This window comes from Balaenoptera borealis, assembly GCF_965194805.1.
Source record: "Balaenoptera borealis genome assembly, chromosome: 20".
Lineage (NCBI taxonomy): Eukaryota > Metazoa > Chordata > Mammalia > Artiodactyla > Balaenopteridae > Balaenoptera > Balaenoptera borealis.
In genome coordinates this window covers 36885641-36904473 of record NC_138879.1, presented here as the reverse complement: position 1 = coordinate 36904473, position 18833 = coordinate 36885641, and the positions used below count along the sequence as shown (strand labels likewise).

The window sequence follows — 18833 nt, the reverse complement described above, 5'->3', positions numbered from 1 at the left end:
CTACTTTGAATGAATTTTGTGGGGGCACTTCTGACTGTCTCAATTTCACCATGACAGTCACCCTGAGAAGGGTCCTGCCTAGACAGCCAACAAAAACCGTGCAGGGCCGAGGGCCAGAACTGTAACAGTGATTATGTTACTTCATACATCATTTAAAGCAATAAGCACATGCATGCTCAACATGCTTAGGCAAGACATCTAGCAATAAGCCTATCACCACATGGTGTTTGCATATTTTATTTGGGTGACAATATAATTAGCACAGGAAAACAATTTTTTAACAGATATATTTTTAACGCAACTGAACTTTTAAAGTTAGATTTAAATTCCTGATTTAGACATGTCTAAATGGTAACAAAACCAAATGCATTTCTAGCAAAGTATCCAGTACTAAAAAAAAAAAGAAAGAAGTCAAAGACAAGACATATTCAAATATGCATTAGGTGTGAAATACATTAGAGGATACAACCTCTTTCGAATACTAAGTTAACACTCTCATGAAGTTTAAATAGTTATTGACACATACAGGAAACGACCTGTTGAGAACCTGGCTTATTTAGAGGAAGAATACACCTAACACCTCTCCCTACCCCCTGCAAAAGAGGTACTACTCTTAATCTCCCACTATAACGTAAACCTAGGGCGAGATTTCTCCCACAAGTGACCTCGTGTCTCTCCTTTTTGTGAATAACAACCAAAACCGTCTTCAGTGAGTGAACTCTTTAGGAACCAGCAGTTTATTAAAAAAACACTTCTAACCTTGACACTGATGTCTACCTTGAAATTTCAACCCCCCCCTTTTTTTTTTAACAACATAAGCATTTTATTTTTTAAGCTTCTTAGTTTCTTAGTATCACAATGGAATGATGAGAAAACAAGAACAACAAAGAAAAACCCCATGAGTCTGCAAATCTCTGACAAACAGCAGAGACTTCAAGGCAATTGAGGGGGAGGGAAGGAGAGGCTTGAAAGAAATGCCAAAGTAGTTCCAACATCATGCCTCTCCTTAGCCGGCTGGGCAGGTGGAATGGTGAGAAGGTGGCACTGTCACAGCTGTCCTTGGCTCAACCCCATTTTCAACTGCCTACAAGGACTATGCATTTAAATACCCTGAAGATAAGCCAAATTCAGTAGATGCCCCCCAATTATTACACCCACCCTGTTTCTGTTTCTACTTTGTTTCCTATATCAAATATGTCAAACATCTTGCTCCCATCTCTAAGAATTTACTTTATGTTCTCCAACTTTATCAACACTACGCTGTCCTCTAAATTCCCAAAGTCCTTATCTATAGTAAAAAGGAGATAATGGCATAATAGATATGTATACTATCATTTCCTTTAGCAGGTTGAGATACAGCAGCCATAATTTTATACCCTCCTCCCAACACCACCTGGTTAAAGTGCTGTAAACTATACCCTTCAAATTCATTGCTCAAATCAATCTGTTCACCATGAGTGAAATGGAAAGGGGAAGTATTTCAGAAAGGCACATGTAAGAAGAAATTAAATTGCCTTAAATATTCACTGAGAGTCTGAAGATCCTATCTCTCTGGAATGTTCTCAAATGGAAACGCTATCCAGTTCTCTGTCCTAGTCAGAATTTAAAGAGATGTACTATTTCTGTAAAGCACACTTAAGATGACCTTGGCATGTTCTCTCACCTTTTGTACTTCTGAAAATTGAGCTCACCAACACGTCTTTCTCAGTAATTCATGAATAAGCAATCAGTGACCAGGCATTAGGTAAATTAGGTTATGATCTCAACTGACTGTTTTTTGAGATTACCTTTGCATTTAAGATTATCTTAGCGAGTAAAGCAACAGAAAAAAAAAAAAAAAAGATCATCTTAGTGAATAATGTCAATGCCCGCTTTAAGACTGTTTTCAGAAAAAAATAATAGACTTATTCCTTAACTCAGTGAGCCTTTTGCACTTTAGAGCTTACTACATTTCTGAGATAGAATCTCCACAGAATGAACTGTTTGTCTACTGTATTTCTGTGAGGTTAAAGAGAGAAAGAGATTACCATAAACAATAGGTTGAGTCTCTGTAGCTTGTTCTTCTTCTTTTCTCAGTGATTCTGAAGCATCTAATTTATCCACCTGGAGAAAAACAGGTAATGGTAATTAGCACCTCAAAAGTATTATAAACCTAGTTTATGGCAGAAAGTGGAAAAGCCTTAGTATGTTAAATTTTGTCAAAATAAAACAGACTAGAGTAGAAAGAACATTCTCAGGCCCCCTCAAATTCAATGGCAATGTTCATACTTCAGTCAAGGTGATTTTTAGCACTATCATTATAAACCCTCAGGAAGGAGGGATTTATAAATGCCATAAAAGCTCACGCCAGGCTAAAACTGGGCATGCTAGGATGCAGCCAGCCTGAGGGAGGGAGATAATGAGAAGGAACCACTTTCTCAAATGAAGTTTAAACCCTATCAAAGATAATGATAATGAACTCATGACCTGGCAAGACTTCCCTCCCCAAAGGAAATGGTATTCAAAAAAGTGAAATGAGTCTAGTGACTGGATAAGTACTTGTGCAGAATGAGCTCTTTTGCCAACTGTGCACAGCTTCTGTCAATATTGATTACGTGCGGACTGAAGTTTAAGATTCAAGTGGCTCCTTATTCAATCTTTTTATATAAAGACAGGCTGCATGTGTTGATGCTCTATTTTCTAAGAAGGAACTAGGAATGCCTGATTCTCCCCCAACTTCTTTGAGGAAGACATTTTTTGCTTTTAATTAAGCCAAAGAAGCAAATGGCTACTATATGCTAGCCACTCTAAGTAAAACTGGATAGTATCAGACAGAAATAATACTGTAGAGGAGTCCAAATATATTAGTGGAAGAAAAGAGCTGGAATACATAGATCCTTCCACTAACTAGTTGTGTGACTTTGGCAAACCATTGCACTGACCCTCAAATTTCCTTGTCTATACAGTGAGTCAGTTGAATGAGATAATCTACAGAGTTCCTTGTAGGATTAACATGATTTGAATCTGGAATTCTGTGAAGGACTGGGGAGAATGACATTAGGACACTGGGATTAGGGAATCTCCACCGTACCACTTCCATTTACCTTTTAAACTGTACTATATTTGTCTCTTAGACTGTATTTAAAATTAAAAGTCTTATAGTTGGTCTATCATTATACTTGAAGTAAAACTAAACTTCAAATCTCAATGTTATCTATTATAGTGGCTGTCAAAGTCCTAAGTGTGCTGAGATGGGGAGGCAGAGTGCAGGAAAGAACTTTTTTATGAATGTTCACTGCATGTTCTTCAAAAAGGCCAACAGTGAAAAATCACTCACAAAAAAAGACATGCAGACTTCAGTGAAAAGGCTATTATAGACTGGGTCCCAGAAAGGTTAAAGCAGCGCCTAGTCTCTATTTGAAATTATTTAAAATAGTGTTTCAATCCTCACATAGGCCATTAAGGTTAGGACAGTAATTTATACATATTTTAATTGTTTCATATTAAATACCATAAATGTGGGTCTAATCCATCCTAATTTGTCAGGGAGCAAAATGTGAGAAAAGTAAGCTGAGGTAGACTCTAGACACCTTCAGATAAAATATGGTTTTTCTACCCTAGGAAGATGGGTTAGTTTGCTTTTGTATACCATTTTTCTATTTTATAATCTAAGTGCTCAAGTGTTACAAATTACCCCAGTATCAAATTAAAGACTACTATGCAGTATAAGTACCATGAGAAACACCCACTGTTTGTTTGGCACCCAAACTTAAAACAAAAATTACTGCAGCTTTATAATTTAAAGCACAGTTTGTGCCATCAAGGGCAGTCAGATGGGGTTTTGTTAACCTAAATAGTTATATAAAACTATAAGTATAGCTAAAGAGGTTATACAAAAAAAAATATGGATGAGTGTACATTAATAACTTCTAAGAAGAAAAACCAAACAACAACAAAAAACCACCACTGCATAATACATTTCCAGACTTTCAAGGAAAGGAATCTAAAGTGAACACGTGTCTAAAAGTTAATGTCTGAGTCAGATGTTGAAGACAGAAGTCCTATTACAGAAGTACATTAAAGACTTAGAAGAGCTAGCAATGTCACAATGCCCAGGCACAGACATAGGCAGGTTGGGCACAGGGACGAAACAAAAAGTAACAACTGTGAAGGAGTAGTATCGAGCTAAGCAAAAAAATTTTTGATTTTTCTATTTAATGGGACAGCCTCTGGCACAGCAACATCCAATTATTGTTTCCACTGACCCAATTTAGACTGCTCAAAAAAGAAAAGCAGAGAAGGCTTTTATGAACACAAGCTTTTGTTAAGAGCTGTAACAAAAGTTTCTGATCCTTGGATTAAAAAAGAAAAATTACAGGTAAGCATGTCACTGAGTTCAGTTATATCTGTACTACTGAAAATTCACTATAATGTAAAAGGCTTTTCCACAAAGACTGCAATATGCTGCAGAGGAAAAGTTAACATGCAGTCAGTTACTTTGGTGTATGTGTGCATGAAAAAAAGGCAAAAGTACTGAAGCAAGAAGTGAGATCTGAAGATGACTGTTGCTATACAGGCTCTCAAGAAACACACACAGCCCACAGCAATGCTTTAAGAGTTTCAAAAGTAGTATGATGTAATTGCAATGACTGTTGTACATGCTTGATTTAAAACAATGCATAACACTGCAGTTCAATTACCTATTTTTCACACACACGCTTTCTAACTGCCTTGCTTACTAGCTGCTGAAGGGCCTCACACACAATGCATTTTACTCAGGTTTGCCCTAAGTTCCAATGGTGACTCCAGTTTGGTTCAACATAATTCCAAGGCACTGTCCCCCCTCCAAATTCTTTTAAATTGTTTCAACTGTCCTTTACCTTCCCACCCTTTTCTCACCACAATTTGATACCAGATGTAACTTTGTAAGTTTGTTTCATTTATACTGGGATGGAGACGAGCCAATGAGGGAAGCAGTGACCAAAAGGTACCTAAATTTGACCTTGGACAAGCCAACGGATGAATAAGAGCAAATTTGTAGCTTCAGAGATGTACCTTATTACAGAAAGTATAAGTTAATATTGTTTCATTATATACAGAAATAATCCATGTTGCTTAGCAACAATTACAGCAAGCCAGTCTGATGATTTTTAAAGTTTTGATTCCTCTTGAAAATGGACTAGCACCATAAGAACTGGACACCTGGAGAAACATGAGGAAAGTCTCTTCGGAAGCAGCTAGTATCTCTCATATCTACTTTCAGCAAAAAATTAGTAAGAATCAAGAGATCAGAAACTGGATCACAGTCCTTCAATACCAAAAAAACCCCAAAAAGCCTTTTAGGGCATGTATATACATATATAAATTCAACAACTGTCAGGCACGCTTACAAAATAAAACCAGAGGCTGTTTAATTTTACTTAGAGTATTGAGAAAATCCTATTATGGTCCAGATACCCTGACAGGGAAGAAAAATTTCCTGAAACTTTGGAATTAATATGGAAACTCAACATGCTCAGTTTTTAATAATATATTTAAGAGAGACTGTGAACCAACTACTGATTAGCCTCCTGCCCTTCCTAAAGCCTATTAGCCGATTAGTAGCAAACATCTACTAATGTCCTAGAGCTCTATTATAGTTATGTCTCAAGGGACTTGCAGAGGCTTTAGTGAAAATTTATCGGGGGAAAAAGCAGCAGCAGCAGTGTAGAAAAGGAAGGAAAAAAAATCATGCAAATTCCTTAGACTTAGTCCTCCAGACTTAAAGATGGAAAAGAATCAACTTTCACCTTTTCCTTTATTGCATCAACCTGCAAAGGAATTCAGAAGGTGCAGCTTAGAAAAAAATCAAATTCCATATTGAGCATAAAAAGGTAGAATCAGCAACAAAGGTTTAGGGGAGAAACATCTAACCACTAAAAAAGGTATGAGAAAAGTGAAAATAAAGGGCATACGGGAAGCAAAACTTAGAATTTTTTTTTTTTTTTAACTTCAGAGCTTATTGCAGAAGAGTTTATGCTAGAGTCAGTGTGAAAGAAAGCAGCTTAATCACTAGTAAAATTTACAGCACTTCGGTTAACAGCAGCTTAGAGCCAGGTCTCACAAGTTGGCATTATGCATAAGAAAAGAAGCTATTCTCATCTATGGCTAAGACAAGGCGAATGTTTTTCCTCTTACACTGGACTTTAAGCAGTTTATACACAGAAAATGTTAATTCTTAAAAAATTATAACTAACACAATGATATCTAATTAGATGGTAGCCCAAGGAAATATTCAGTTATACTGGGGGTTGTTAGTAGTGCTTTTTCCCCCGCTTTAACTCAGGCATGCTGAAGAGATCAGATATGAAACTCTGATTTTAATAAGCCTGTTTTGCTTTGACAAAATGGATTCTTTAGGACCATTTAAATATGTTCTATAGCATGAAAGCTAGTAACTGTTGAGGACAGGGTAAGTAAAAGACATCTTAACATCAAAAATGGACATTAAGATGAATAAGTGAATTTTATAAAATGATTATACCCCCAGCTTGTTTAATGCACTTTCAGGAAATGTGTCATTAATTGTTAACCTCCTACAATACTTTTAAATAAGGGGTTAAGCTATCAAAATATTGAGAAGATTAACAGGGTATTAAGAATATAGGTGTAGCTTCCCTAGGGGAAACAGACATACATATTAAAGTCAACAACCAACCAAATAGAAGGGAATCTACACTACTACGTTATGGTCGTCTGAGTTACAAGAATTGATTTGAGGAAGACATTATTTTGACAAAAAGGTTTCTATCAAACGTTAAAAAAAAAAACCCATACAACATGGACATAATACTGTTCGCCCCTCAGAAATACATTCTGAGGTAGTCTGAGGGTAAACATTCTGACAAGTTATGTTTGAGTTCCCTTTCCATTCAATGTCATTTGTCAGATGTTAAAAATTACTGGAGGATAGGAATATTTTATGATCAACTAAATTACTTCTACTAGAGAAAAAAACATTTGAAACAAAGTCTGTACATGGAATTTTACATATCCTCAAGATAATTAGTTCTCAGAGGTGCCATTACCTTTGTCAAGTATTCCTTCATGACCTGGATGAAATAGGGCATGGCAAAATCCATGATATTGTGCCTCCATGCAGTTTCCAGGACAACATCTGGCCTTAAAAGATCGTAACAAGTAAAGAGACAAGCTCCAAAGCACTCTCTTTTTTCTTCCTGCAAAAACCACTGTAGGAGTTCTTCAGCCAACTCAGTATCTTTAGATTCAGAGGCATACTGCATTGCATCCTATTTAAAGGAAAGGATGAAGGTCAAACATTAAATTCAAATACACTGAACTGGTAAACTAAGTAATACAATGGGGAAAAAAACCTCACAGTTATATCATTTAAATTAAGGATTTCCTGAAAGAAAAGGAAAAGACAGGGTAAAGCTTTTCTTTTTTTTTTTTTTTTTTAAAACAGAGAGACGTTTGACATAAACAGAAGACAGGCTCCAGAATCAAGAAGTCGACTAAATTATCATCTCCTCAAGCAGGAGCTTAAAGGCAGTTCTCATACTTGCAAAAACTAATACTTTTATAGGCCATAACCCCTTATAATATACCATTCCAGGGTTAACACAGATCATCTAGTATTTGCCTTAAGAGCCCCACCCCCACCAACTTTATTCACCTTGTACAGGCTATCTTTCTTGCACAGCTCCACACTCTGTTTCCAGCGATTGTTGCCTTTGAAGAGATAAGCAGCAATTCTTCTGAATTCAATGAGTTCATGTTTTTCCAAACGCTGAGCAAGCGAGATATTGTCAAAGTTGTCATAAGCATCTATCGATGTTCGCAGAGCCTTAAAAAATAAAACAAAGCCATTCAAATGCCAAACCAGTATTTCATTTTAGTTTAAATTTTATGTCCCATCATTCTTGATCAATGAGCCATTATTGTATATGACTGACTGTATGTAATATGATCAATATCTTACATGATATATATGTATAATATGACTTGATCAATGAGCCGTTATTGTAATATGACAGCCTAGATTCAAGAATCAAACCACAAAGTTGTAATATGAACAAGTATCAACATTCCTCAATCTAACTGTTTAACAATAAAGTCCTTCAAGGCACTATAAAATTTCTAAAGGTACAATTTTTTTCTCCAAAGTTTTCAGTATCAAGGACTAACTTGAATGGTTATGAAATTGGAGGGATTTGTAATTTGGAGGGTAAGATTTTATGCTCTAGGTAAACTCCTGATACAACTCAACATGATATTCAGTCATAGAGATCAGCATGGGATCTGAGACTGAAAGAAAACCATGTTGACAGTAAGAGAAAGACAAAGGCAACTAGCTTAATCTTAACTTTAATTTTGTTTTTGCAAAATCCTTCACAAGGGAAAGTTTACTAAAAGACAGTACTAATATGCTCTTGGGCAAGAAAAAGAGTGACTAAAAGAGTTAATACTGTGTAAGTTTTATGGACTAGTTTAAGAGCTCAAAAACTTTTTCAACTCAATCTACAGTCTAGATATTAGGTATTTGTCTAAAGCATTAACTTGGACAAGATCTAAGCAGAATTCTGCAAACTTGGCATTTAATTAGGAGACATCAGATTTACCAATCCTGAAAACTTCACTAAATTTAGATCCGTGGCACTCAAGCACCTACTATTTACAGTCCTAAGGGATGATGGGCCTTTTTTTTTTTTTTACTGCAGAACATACCAACTTTACAACTCAATGATAACCTGAGTTTTGAGAATACATGAAAGAACCAAAAAGTTTTACCTGATAATCTTCTTCTGTAATAAAGAGGTTGTTCAGTGATTCATTCACAGATTTGTTGTTGTGGTTCTGGACTGAACGCAAATATGGTTTCACCAGTGGTAGCTGTTTAACCTTTAAAATAAGAGTTTGTTACAAATGTAGTACATTGCTAAAGTTTCATGGACAAAAGTTATCCAAGAATGTCTTAGCTCCTTGCTATGAAGTTCTGAGGTTTTAAAAATTATTACCTTGCTGAAATAATTGACTGCACGAGTATGATCCAACCGTGGAGACAGCACCATCAGCAAATCATTTAACAACAGTGGCTTGAATTCTAAGTAGAATTGTATTGCTCTGTAGTATAGTTCCACATTGGCAACCTAAAACAGCAAAAATCCATACATGAGGTAGAGTTACTTCCTAATGAGCTTTCTCTTTCTGAAGACTTTCTCTTCTGAAGAAGGTACACACCTTGGTAATGATATCTTTGAACTGCCCTTCTTTCCACGCATCAGTCGGATGATTCATCATGGTAATTATGGCATTATCATATTCTTCGTACTTGTCATACAAAAACACCAATTCTGCCCAAAGGTGAGCTTGTTCTGCAGCTCTTAGCACCTGCATAAGAAAGATTTAAGTGCTTTAGATCGATATGGGTCTCTAATTCTAATTAATAGCAAAAAAACCTTTTTTTTTAATTAAAATTCAAGTATTAGTTTTAGCTATAGAGTTGCCTTACAATTAAAGGTTGGTTACCTTAGGAATATTCACTCTGGACCAGAAGAGCTCCAGGTGCTCCCTCATTTTCTGTGGCTTAAACTTAGAATACAGAATAGCTAATTCGGTGAACATCCCCATATGAGCTCGCTCAAGTCCCAGTGCTGCTTCCAACATGGTTATCAGCTCTTCAAAATATCCACGATCCTAAATAAGAGAAAAATGCAATTAAAGACAAGAATATCTGTGGCAAAAGATCTCAGTTAATACAAAAGACTCAGTTCATTACCTGATAGTAGTTGATAAGTTCCTCCAATTCATCTGCATGTACTACAATATGAAGCCCACACATTTGAGCGAGACGGAACTCTTTCCCATCTACACAGGCAAAGCAGACCTACAATTTAAAAAATTGCAATTATGTGAACTCAAGTGTAAACATGGCTGGTTAACTCAATTAATCAGTTTAAAGAACATTCCTAAATAGCATCTTAATTCTTTACTCAAACTGTTGTTTAGATTACCTCTTTCCATGTTCGAGTACTGTTAGCTTTCCTAGCTCCATCAACAGCTGCCTGATATTCACCCAGGTGAACCAGAGTAGATGCCAAGCGTCCAAAATTGGAAACATTATTGTACAACAACTTAGCAGCATCATACATTTTTTCATCATAACAGCGGTCACCAACCTGAAAAAAAAACAAAAACCATTTTCAGTAAGCCTAAACTCAATCTTCTTTCCAAAGTTACAACTCAATTTAATACTAAGAAACAATATTTTTCCTTAGAAACTTTCAGATGCCACTTGTTGATCCTACTAAGCTAATGAAGCTGCTCAACTATTTTTACACTCCTAAAAAAAAAAATCGGAACAGGAAACCCACTTGCTGGATATGAGCGTTATTTGGCCCATTGATGAACTCTTCTAACTCTGCAAGGCGGTTTGTTTTAGCCAGTGCAAATATCAATTCTGTCTCCACATAGGATTCACGAGCCTTCTTACGGGCCATCTGCAAGTACTTCACCAGTTCTTCCCAGTTTCCTAGGTATAGAAAAATAAGTAAGTAAATCCAAACACTAACATACCAACATTTATCTTTTCACTGAAGCAAATGAGAATTGCTATTAATTTCCCTTTCAAAGAGACAGTATAGAGAATAACAAATACAAACAGTGAAAGGCATCAAAATAGTGAAATTTCTATTATGCCTCTGTATTATTACTGACCAAATGAATAGCTGAATCCCCTTTTACCTTAAAGTTATCGGATTAGAGACAGATGAGAATTTTGAGACTTCGAAACAGAAAATTAAACTTCCCCATGGAGCTTTTAAATTCACAAAACACAGACTCTCTTTATCTGAACTAAGACGGAGGGCAAACAGCCATGCAGTCTCTAACTCCTACTTAATACAGAACAGACATATAACTTAATGCTTAGCTTAGGTACATTTTCTGAGGTGGCAAACACATAAAAGTGAGAAGTCATACCACTAGTATTGGCAGCCTGAACAACTTCCATGTAGGATGAAGGATCATCTGCTTTGATGTAAGAATCAATGGCTTCTTTCACCATTCCTTTCTGCAGCTGGGCTTTTGCAAGCTGACTCCAGACGGCAGGTTCATTGCAGCGTTCAGCAAACTCATATGCCCGATCTAAGTTTCCAATATGTTCGATCAAGACCTAGGCAACCAATTTTTAATCAGAGTTACAGTACAATGAATCTTACCACACAGCAATTACACTTAAACGGTTAGGATTTTATTGCTCTTCTATTGCCACAGCAATAAATTATGCCCATTCTCACAGGACAATACATACATTGAATCAAGAGAAGGTATTATATTTAGTAAATCAACTCAGGTAATCTGTAGATTTACCTGCACTGCTGAAGTATTGACGTCAAATTTCCGAAAAATGGCAAATGCTTCTTCAAACAGCTCATTGCTGATGGCGATATTGGCAATATCTGGGGCATCATAATTATCCAGGCGGTTAATATATTCCATAACACGGGTACGGTCAGCCTTGATTGCAGTGAGGATGAGGAGGTTTTGCAGATTCCTTTAAGAAAGAAAGATTTGAATGCAATGTTGGAAAAGCTCATTAGTCATAAAGAATAAACACTGCAGCTAAAGAGTATTTCGCCTCAGGAGGTAGGGTGATAAGAGGGTATTAGAAAAGTGAGAATTTAGACAACATTCTCTAATCTTTGTCTCTGTTCCTTCTCCAAACTGACAGGCTATAAAGACTAACTCTAAAGAGCCAATAGACCCCTCTTCACAGGATACCTGTGTTCACTGAATACAGAGTTATCAAGGACAATTTTCTCCAGCAGTTCAATGAGTTCATTAGGAAGGTCTGCAGTCATAAAAGCCTTGACAGTTACTGACACTTCTTCAGGGTCCTGAGTCTCAGACAAGGCTGTCTGTACAACCTGCAGAGGATATACAGGGAATAAGTACTGAGAGTCAAGGTGGTTTTGATGATATTATCTAATAAGAATAAGCTGGCCCCAGTAGAAAATGAAATAGGCAGAGAAGAAGGAACGAGATAAAATACCTTTAAATTTACCACCCAAAGGTCTTTTTACATAAATCCACATATACCTGTAACATGTATACTTTCATTCTCTTGAAAAAAAAATCACCCTAATTACATAATTTCTATCTTTTCCCTGATTAAAATATTATCCGTAATAACCACTCCTCATTATCACTTTAATGGTTACATACAATTCAACCATACAGATGTGGCATTATATACTCAGTAATTCCTCTATTTTTGGCTATTTGCATAGTTCCCAGATGCACCAATGAACATTTTTTCTAGGAAGCTTTGTATTAACTTGGAAATTTTCCTTAGAAATGCTTCCTAAGAATGAAAAATTAATATTCTTCAATTTATTCTCTTCTATATTTATACTTCTACCAACATTTTAAGAACCATTATTAACAACCCTCAATTTTTAAGGTTTTCAAAAATGTTTTCAATTTTTATATAGATATAAACCCGCATCTCCTTTGCAGGTCTATGCTTACCCTATTGAGATTTATTTAACATTTACCCACTAGGTCATTTGTATTTTCTCACGAATTCTTATCCTTTGCTGATTTACCATTGTCTTGAATGTTTCTAATCAACTGAGTCACTTCTCAGGTATTAATAAATCGCAATTCTTACCCATTTTATTAAATGTTTAATTTACTGTTATCCTTTTAACTATGATGAATTAAGGGAGTCTTATATAATTAAATTCTCTCTTTCGGGATATATTTTCTTGGAGAAGATATATTTCACTTTTGTTAACATTTATGATATATATACATTTTAGTACAATTTTTATTTTCTTCTACTTTTTACTGTCATCTCTCATAGTTAAATATGATCCATTTGAGTATATTTGGTATATGATGAGGCAAAAGGTTTTACTCATAGTTAAAAAGATGAGCCTTAAACACATTTGCCAGTTTTACCTGATCAATGAGGGGTCTCCTGTAAGGATTGCTTTCCAGCAGCACACTACCCCACAGTTCTGGATCCTTTCGCCGTACCAGATAGCGGGAAAGACTTTTGAAGAGGGAATTCTCATTGCAAACCTAAATGAGATATTAAAGATTAATTTCATGGTAAAAGATAAAACCTTTTTATAGACTGATTTTACTTTTTTCTTTTCTGACTTTAAAAAGGGTATTTCCTATCATTATACCCTGTTTATTTTTTTATAGCAAAAACAAAAATCCATTACTTTTACATGTATCTTTAATAGGTCACAACCATATTTTTCTTATTAAAATTCAATCAACAGAAAAAACATACTTATTAATTTTTGGAGGCTTTTAAAAAGCACCCTGATGTGGGATCTATATTTGGACTTCATATTCTACTCTACCGGACTATCTATTCATGCACCAGGATGCCAAGTTTTAATTATAGAGGCTCTGTAATGTGCTTTAATAACTGGTAGGGCTAGTGCACCTTCATAGCTTTCTTTTCAGTGTTTTACCAGCTATTCTTGTGTGTTTATTTTCCCATGTGTATATGCATACATATATTCATATATGAATGTGTATGTACATAGATGCATTATTTCCTAGCTCTGACCACTGAAAGACCCTAGAAGGAAATATACCTAGAGCCTAGATCTGGGTTTCTAATGGTACTCCCCACTAAAAGGGATCAAAGTTCCCCAGAAAAATGAATGATCCAGGGCTGGGGAGGGTATAAAATGAGCATAGTATATAACTTGTTGGGCCAAGAAACAAAGAGTGCTCCGAGAGCAATGAGAACACGACACAAAGTCATGAGAGGCAGGTTGATAGGGTTTTTATCAGTCAAAACTGGAGTAATTTGAAAATCAAAACAATGGATTACAACCCACAGAACTCATGAGTGCACGAATATATGCATGCTGACTGATAAATGTGGAGAAAGGGATAAAGTTGGAAAATTGTTATTTTGCAACCAACACATTAAGAATGGTTGAATAAGAATCAATAGATTCGGGGCTTCCCTGGTGGCGCAGTGGTTAGGAATCTGCCTGCCAATGCAGGGGACACGGGTTCAAGCCCTGGTCTGGGAAGATCCCACATGCCACGGAGCGACTAAGCCCGTGAGCCACAACTACTGAGCCTGCGCGTCTGGAGCCTGTGCTCCGCAACAAGAGAGGCCGCGACAGTGAGAGGCCCGCGCACCGCGATGAAGAGTGGCCCCCGCTTGCCGCAACTAGAGAAAGCCCTCGCACAGCAACAAAGACCCAACACAGCCAAAAATAAATATAAATAAATAAATTAATTAAAAAAAAAAAAAAAAGAATCAATAGATTCAAAACTGGGGGGCAGGGGAGCCATACATACGTGCACACACACACACACACACACACACACACACACACACACACACACACACACACACACACAGTAGGATACTCGCATTGTCTTAAATGTCTCTTCACAAACTACTTAATATCTGCAAGGGGAAATATATCTGCAAGGGGAAATATATTTATACAATAGGAGAAATTGACAACTTGATAAAAAGTGACCCCCAAAATGAAGGACAAGAGGACATTAATTAGGTGCTTCTGCATGGTACAGCATGAGAAAAACAAAACATCACTTAAGTAGTAAATTTTGGATGGAAACGTACAATCTAAATCTAATCAGGAGGAACGATAAGAGAAACTCAAAGCGAAGAACATTCTATTTTTTTAAAAAAGACTTCATTTATAAGAAATATACAGAATAGGTGAATCCATGCAGACGGAAGGCAGTTTGGAGGTTGTCAGGGGCTGCAAGGAGGCAGGGAATGTGGAGCAACTGCTTACTGAGTACTGGACTTCCTCATGTGGTGATGAAAACTTGGAACTAGAGAGAGGTGTAGTGATCACACAACACTGTAAATGTACTAACTGCCACTGAATTGTTCACTTTCAAATGGTTAATGTAATGTGAATTTTACCTCAATAAAAAGTTACAAATAGAGAAAAAGACTATTTTTACAATTATGTCTGTCAATAAAAGACAAAGAAAGTGTGAAGAATTGTTTCGGATTAAAAGAGACAAGATAGATATGACAACTACACGCAATATGTAATCCTAGACTGGAGGGAAAAAATTTCTTTTAAAGGACATTATTGGGTCAATTGACAAAACTGGAATAAAACAGACTGTAAAAAGTATTCTACTGGTGTCAGACTGACTGAGGTTGCCATCTACAATGTGGTTATGAAAGAGAATATCCTTATTCTTTTTTTTTTTTAATATCAATTTTTTTCCTTATTTTATTTTATTTTTCTTATTTATTTACTTATTTTATTTATGGCTGTGTTAGGTCTTCGTGTCTGTGCGAGGGCTCTCTCTAGTTGAGGCAAGTGGGGACCACTCTTCATCGCGGTGCGCGGGCCTCTCACTATCGCGGCCTCTCTTGTTGCGGAGCACAGGCTCCAGACGCGCAGGCTCAGTAATTGTGGCTCACGGGCCTAGCTGCTCCGCGGCATGTGGGATCTTCCCAGACCAGGGCTCGAACCCGTGTCCCCTGCATTGGCAGGCGGACTCTCAATCACTGCGCCACCAGGGAAGCCCCTTATTCTTAATAAATACACAACAAAGAGGTATAAGGCCATGAGGTATGCAATTTATTCTCATATGATTAAAAATTTAGATGTGTCTGTACATACATACACATATATATAAACATATATACATATATGTGTGTGTATACATATGAGTGTATGAGAACATAAGTGATAAAACTAGTGGGGTTAAATGTTAATGGGTGAATATAAGCTTAATCAACTACTTTGGCCAGTTTAAGTTCATAATTATCAGCAAAGTATTTTAAAAAAAGTACGTATCTTCCAAAGATGCTCCGTATTACCTAAAACCACTCTGAAACTCGCAAAATTCACTAATCCAACATGATATAACAGGTTTTTAAAAAACGCAGTCTTGGGCTTCCCTGGTGGCACAGTGGTTAAGAGCCCACCTGCCAATGTAGGGGACATGGATTCGATCCCTGGTCCGGGAAGATCCCACATGCCGCAGAGCAACTAAGCCCGTGCGCCACAACTACTGAGCCTGTGCTCTAGAGCCCGCGAGCCACAACTACTGAGCCCACGTGCCACAACTACTGAAGCCTGTGCGCCTAGAGCCTGCGCACCGCAACGAAGAGCAGCACCGCTCGCAGCAACTAGAGGAAGCCCGGGCAGCAACGACGACCCAACGCAGCCAAAAATAAATTAAAAAATTTATTTTGAAAAACAAAACAAAACAAAATGCAGCCTTCTATGTACACGTTCAGCTAGCAGTACTCACATTAATAAGTTCCAGATCACACTGGCCACGTTCATAAGCAACACAGGCTAGATGTGGATCTCTCTTCTCACAATACTTTCCAACAACACGACTGTCATAATAAGGATTTTCCCGAAGAAATCGCTCTGGGTTGTTATTACTGTCTATGTAGATTTTGGCTAAAGCATTGTGAGTAGCAGGCTCTTCACAGCCCTCATGAATTCTAGCCTCCAGCCAAGGCAGAAGCAGTTTCAATCTAGTAAAAAAAATTTAAAAAAAGGAAAAGAAACACACAGAAAAACCCCACATATACACATATTATATTATAAATAGCACATTCTTGACACACTACGTAAGTACCTTACGGTCTATAATGTACTTTCCCATACACTATTTTGAATTCTCAACACGCCTACTACAAATTACGAAACTAAGACTTGGAGATGGTTAAATGATTTGCCCAAGATTACACAGAGGGTATATATAAGACTGTCTTTCATACTCTCCCAGATCTATCTGCTACATTATCTAGACAGGATATAGAAAAAAAAAGATTATAGATTCATAGATTGTTCTTAAAACTGGACAAAATGGCTGGACTTCAGATAAATTTTGTTTAGGAGTAGGACAGAGATGTGGTATGAAAAAATAGGCCTGATTATCTGAGGTTCCTTTCAATTTTAACGCAAGTAACATACAACATTACCTAAAGCCAAAAGAAACAGTACCCTAAATATATACTGGGAACAAAATCTGGTAGCTTTAGAAGCTCTAGCTTTAATACCTCTAGCAGTCATACAATCACTCCACCAAGGGCCATGGTTTTGCTAAGTTATAGCTTATATTTCAATGGTCCAGATGACCAACACTCTTTTACCATGATTTAAATAACAAAATTGTTACAACCTATAATCACTTTAGTCTCAAGCTTTATAAAAATCAGTATTATATTCTACATCTCCATTGTCCTTAACTGCAGAATTTCTCAAACATTTTCTGAATGTTTGAAACATTCAGATATAAATTCTATGAACACCATTAACAGAACACCTGTACCACCTCAGGTTAAAATTAAACCCCATTCTTGATAATCTTTTCATAGCTAGAGTAACCTCCTACTATTATACCAACCTCCTACTATTATACCAACCCACTAACCTCATTTACTACGTCAGCACTTTCTGAACACAAAATGTCCCAGCTAAAAAAGGACTTCATGGTATAAGTATTAGAAGCACTCACACTATGTTCTCCTTTACTGGAAATTCATAATTCATATTATCATATCAAGGTTCAACTTAAAAATGAGTTTAACCCAGAGTTACACAGGGAACTCTTTTGTCATGCTTGAGAAGAATTTATCAGAGAAGAATTAGTTATTAAATATGGTGGTATCATACCTAACCAAAAGGAGGCTTTTTACATAGTTTACATTAAAAACATATAGCTACGTGGTTTGACTCTGTGTATAAACATGCAAAGAAGGTGATCAACTAGATTAACAGATATTCTATATGACATCTGTAATAGTTCAGAAAACAGATTTTTTTTCAGAAATAGAGCAAGCTACAGCTAGCTTATCACTTCTAAATTAGGTATCTCCAGGGAATTAAGGTCCATGAGTTACTGAGTAGCTTTTAGGCAACTGACAGGTTATACTTCTATTCATTACCAAGCTAGAAGAGACTAATAATTTATCTTCAGTTATGAAGATTAAAACAGTACTACACCTGTTTCTTTTTTCAACCTCAGCGACAAGCTCATCAGTAGAGAATTGACCTCTTACAACAAGAATCAAGTTTTTAATGACATCTTCAGAGCAATCAACATCAAGTAATCCTCCAATAACCACAGGAAGTCGACTTGGATTCACCTATGGTTTAAAAAAGAGAAGAATGTCATTACGTTACTAATAAGCAAAACCAAAAGGAGTTTTAAAAAATAAAACTCATTTCCCTCTTCAAGCTCGGTTTTAAAATTCAGTAATAAACTGAGTCTAAATTTACAACTAGACAAAGAAATTTAGCAGGAAGTCTGCCTTGGTTAATTAATTACTTCAGCATTGCTCCAAAGGACAAATAAGTCCAAAGAAGCTACAGTCACAGAATGACTGTGAAAACATTATCTGGTAAAAAGGCCTCCATCATAGCAAAACTGCCTTTCTATTTCTGGAGTTAGAAGGTAAAGTTTCTAATATCTTTATTTAAGATGGTTTTAATACTATGCTTTGCAGCCTATGGCCTCCACATGGATACCTCAGGGGCTATCAAATAAGTAGGGTGTAGGCCACTCAATTTTTTCAACTACAGCAGCTCTGTTTTGTTTTACCTACTTGGAATGCATGTAAAATTTTAACCAAAGAGGGCTTCCCTGGTGGCGCAGTGGTTGAGAGTCTGCCTGCCAATGCAGGGGACACGGGTTCGAGCCCTGGTCTGGGAAGATCCCACATGCCGCGGAGCAGCTGGGCCCGTGAGCCACAACTGCTGAGCCTGCGCGTCTGGAGCCTGTGCTCCGCAACAAGAGAGGCCGCGATAGTGAGAGGCCCGCGCACCGCAATGAAGAGTGGCCCC

General features: G+C 36.8%; 1 protein-coding gene across 5 annotated transcripts in view; it reads right to left on the bottom strand.

Annotated features, from left to right (window-relative positions):
* CLTC (clathrin heavy chain) overlaps positions 1 to 18833 on the bottom strand; it is a 65680-nt gene that overhangs the window by 5794 nt on the left and 41053 nt on the right. For 3 of the 5 annotated variants that reach the window (XM_082371953.1, XM_082371951.1, XM_082371954.1), the window contains exons 16-32: positions 17994 to 18136; positions 16285 to 16519; positions 12946 to 13068; positions 11761 to 11906; positions 11350 to 11533; positions 10960 to 11152; positions 10353 to 10510; positions 9993 to 10157; positions 9758 to 9865; positions 9508 to 9675; positions 9220 to 9369; positions 8997 to 9128; positions 8770 to 8880; positions 7655 to 7825; positions 7047 to 7268; positions 5769 to 5789; positions 2028 to 2103 (exon numbers count right to left, since the gene is read on the bottom strand). In XM_082371953.1, coding sequence (XP_082228079.1) covers positions 2028 to 2103; positions 5769 to 5789; positions 7047 to 7268; positions 7655 to 7825; positions 8770 to 8880; positions 8997 to 9128; positions 9220 to 9369; positions 9508 to 9675; positions 9758 to 9865; positions 9993 to 10157; positions 10353 to 10510; positions 10960 to 11152; positions 11350 to 11533; positions 11761 to 11906; positions 12946 to 13068; positions 16285 to 16519; positions 17994 to 18136 — 2506 coding nt within the window. The remainder of the gene's footprint in view (positions 1 to 2027; positions 2104 to 5768; positions 5790 to 7046; positions 7269 to 7654; positions 7826 to 8769; positions 8881 to 8996; positions 9129 to 9219; positions 9370 to 9507; positions 9676 to 9757; positions 9866 to 9992; positions 10158 to 10352; positions 10511 to 10959; positions 11153 to 11349; positions 11534 to 11760; positions 11907 to 12945; positions 13069 to 16284; positions 16520 to 17993; positions 18137 to 18833) is intronic. The other 2 variants (XM_082371955.1, XM_082371952.1) reach the window with 1 other exon arrangement.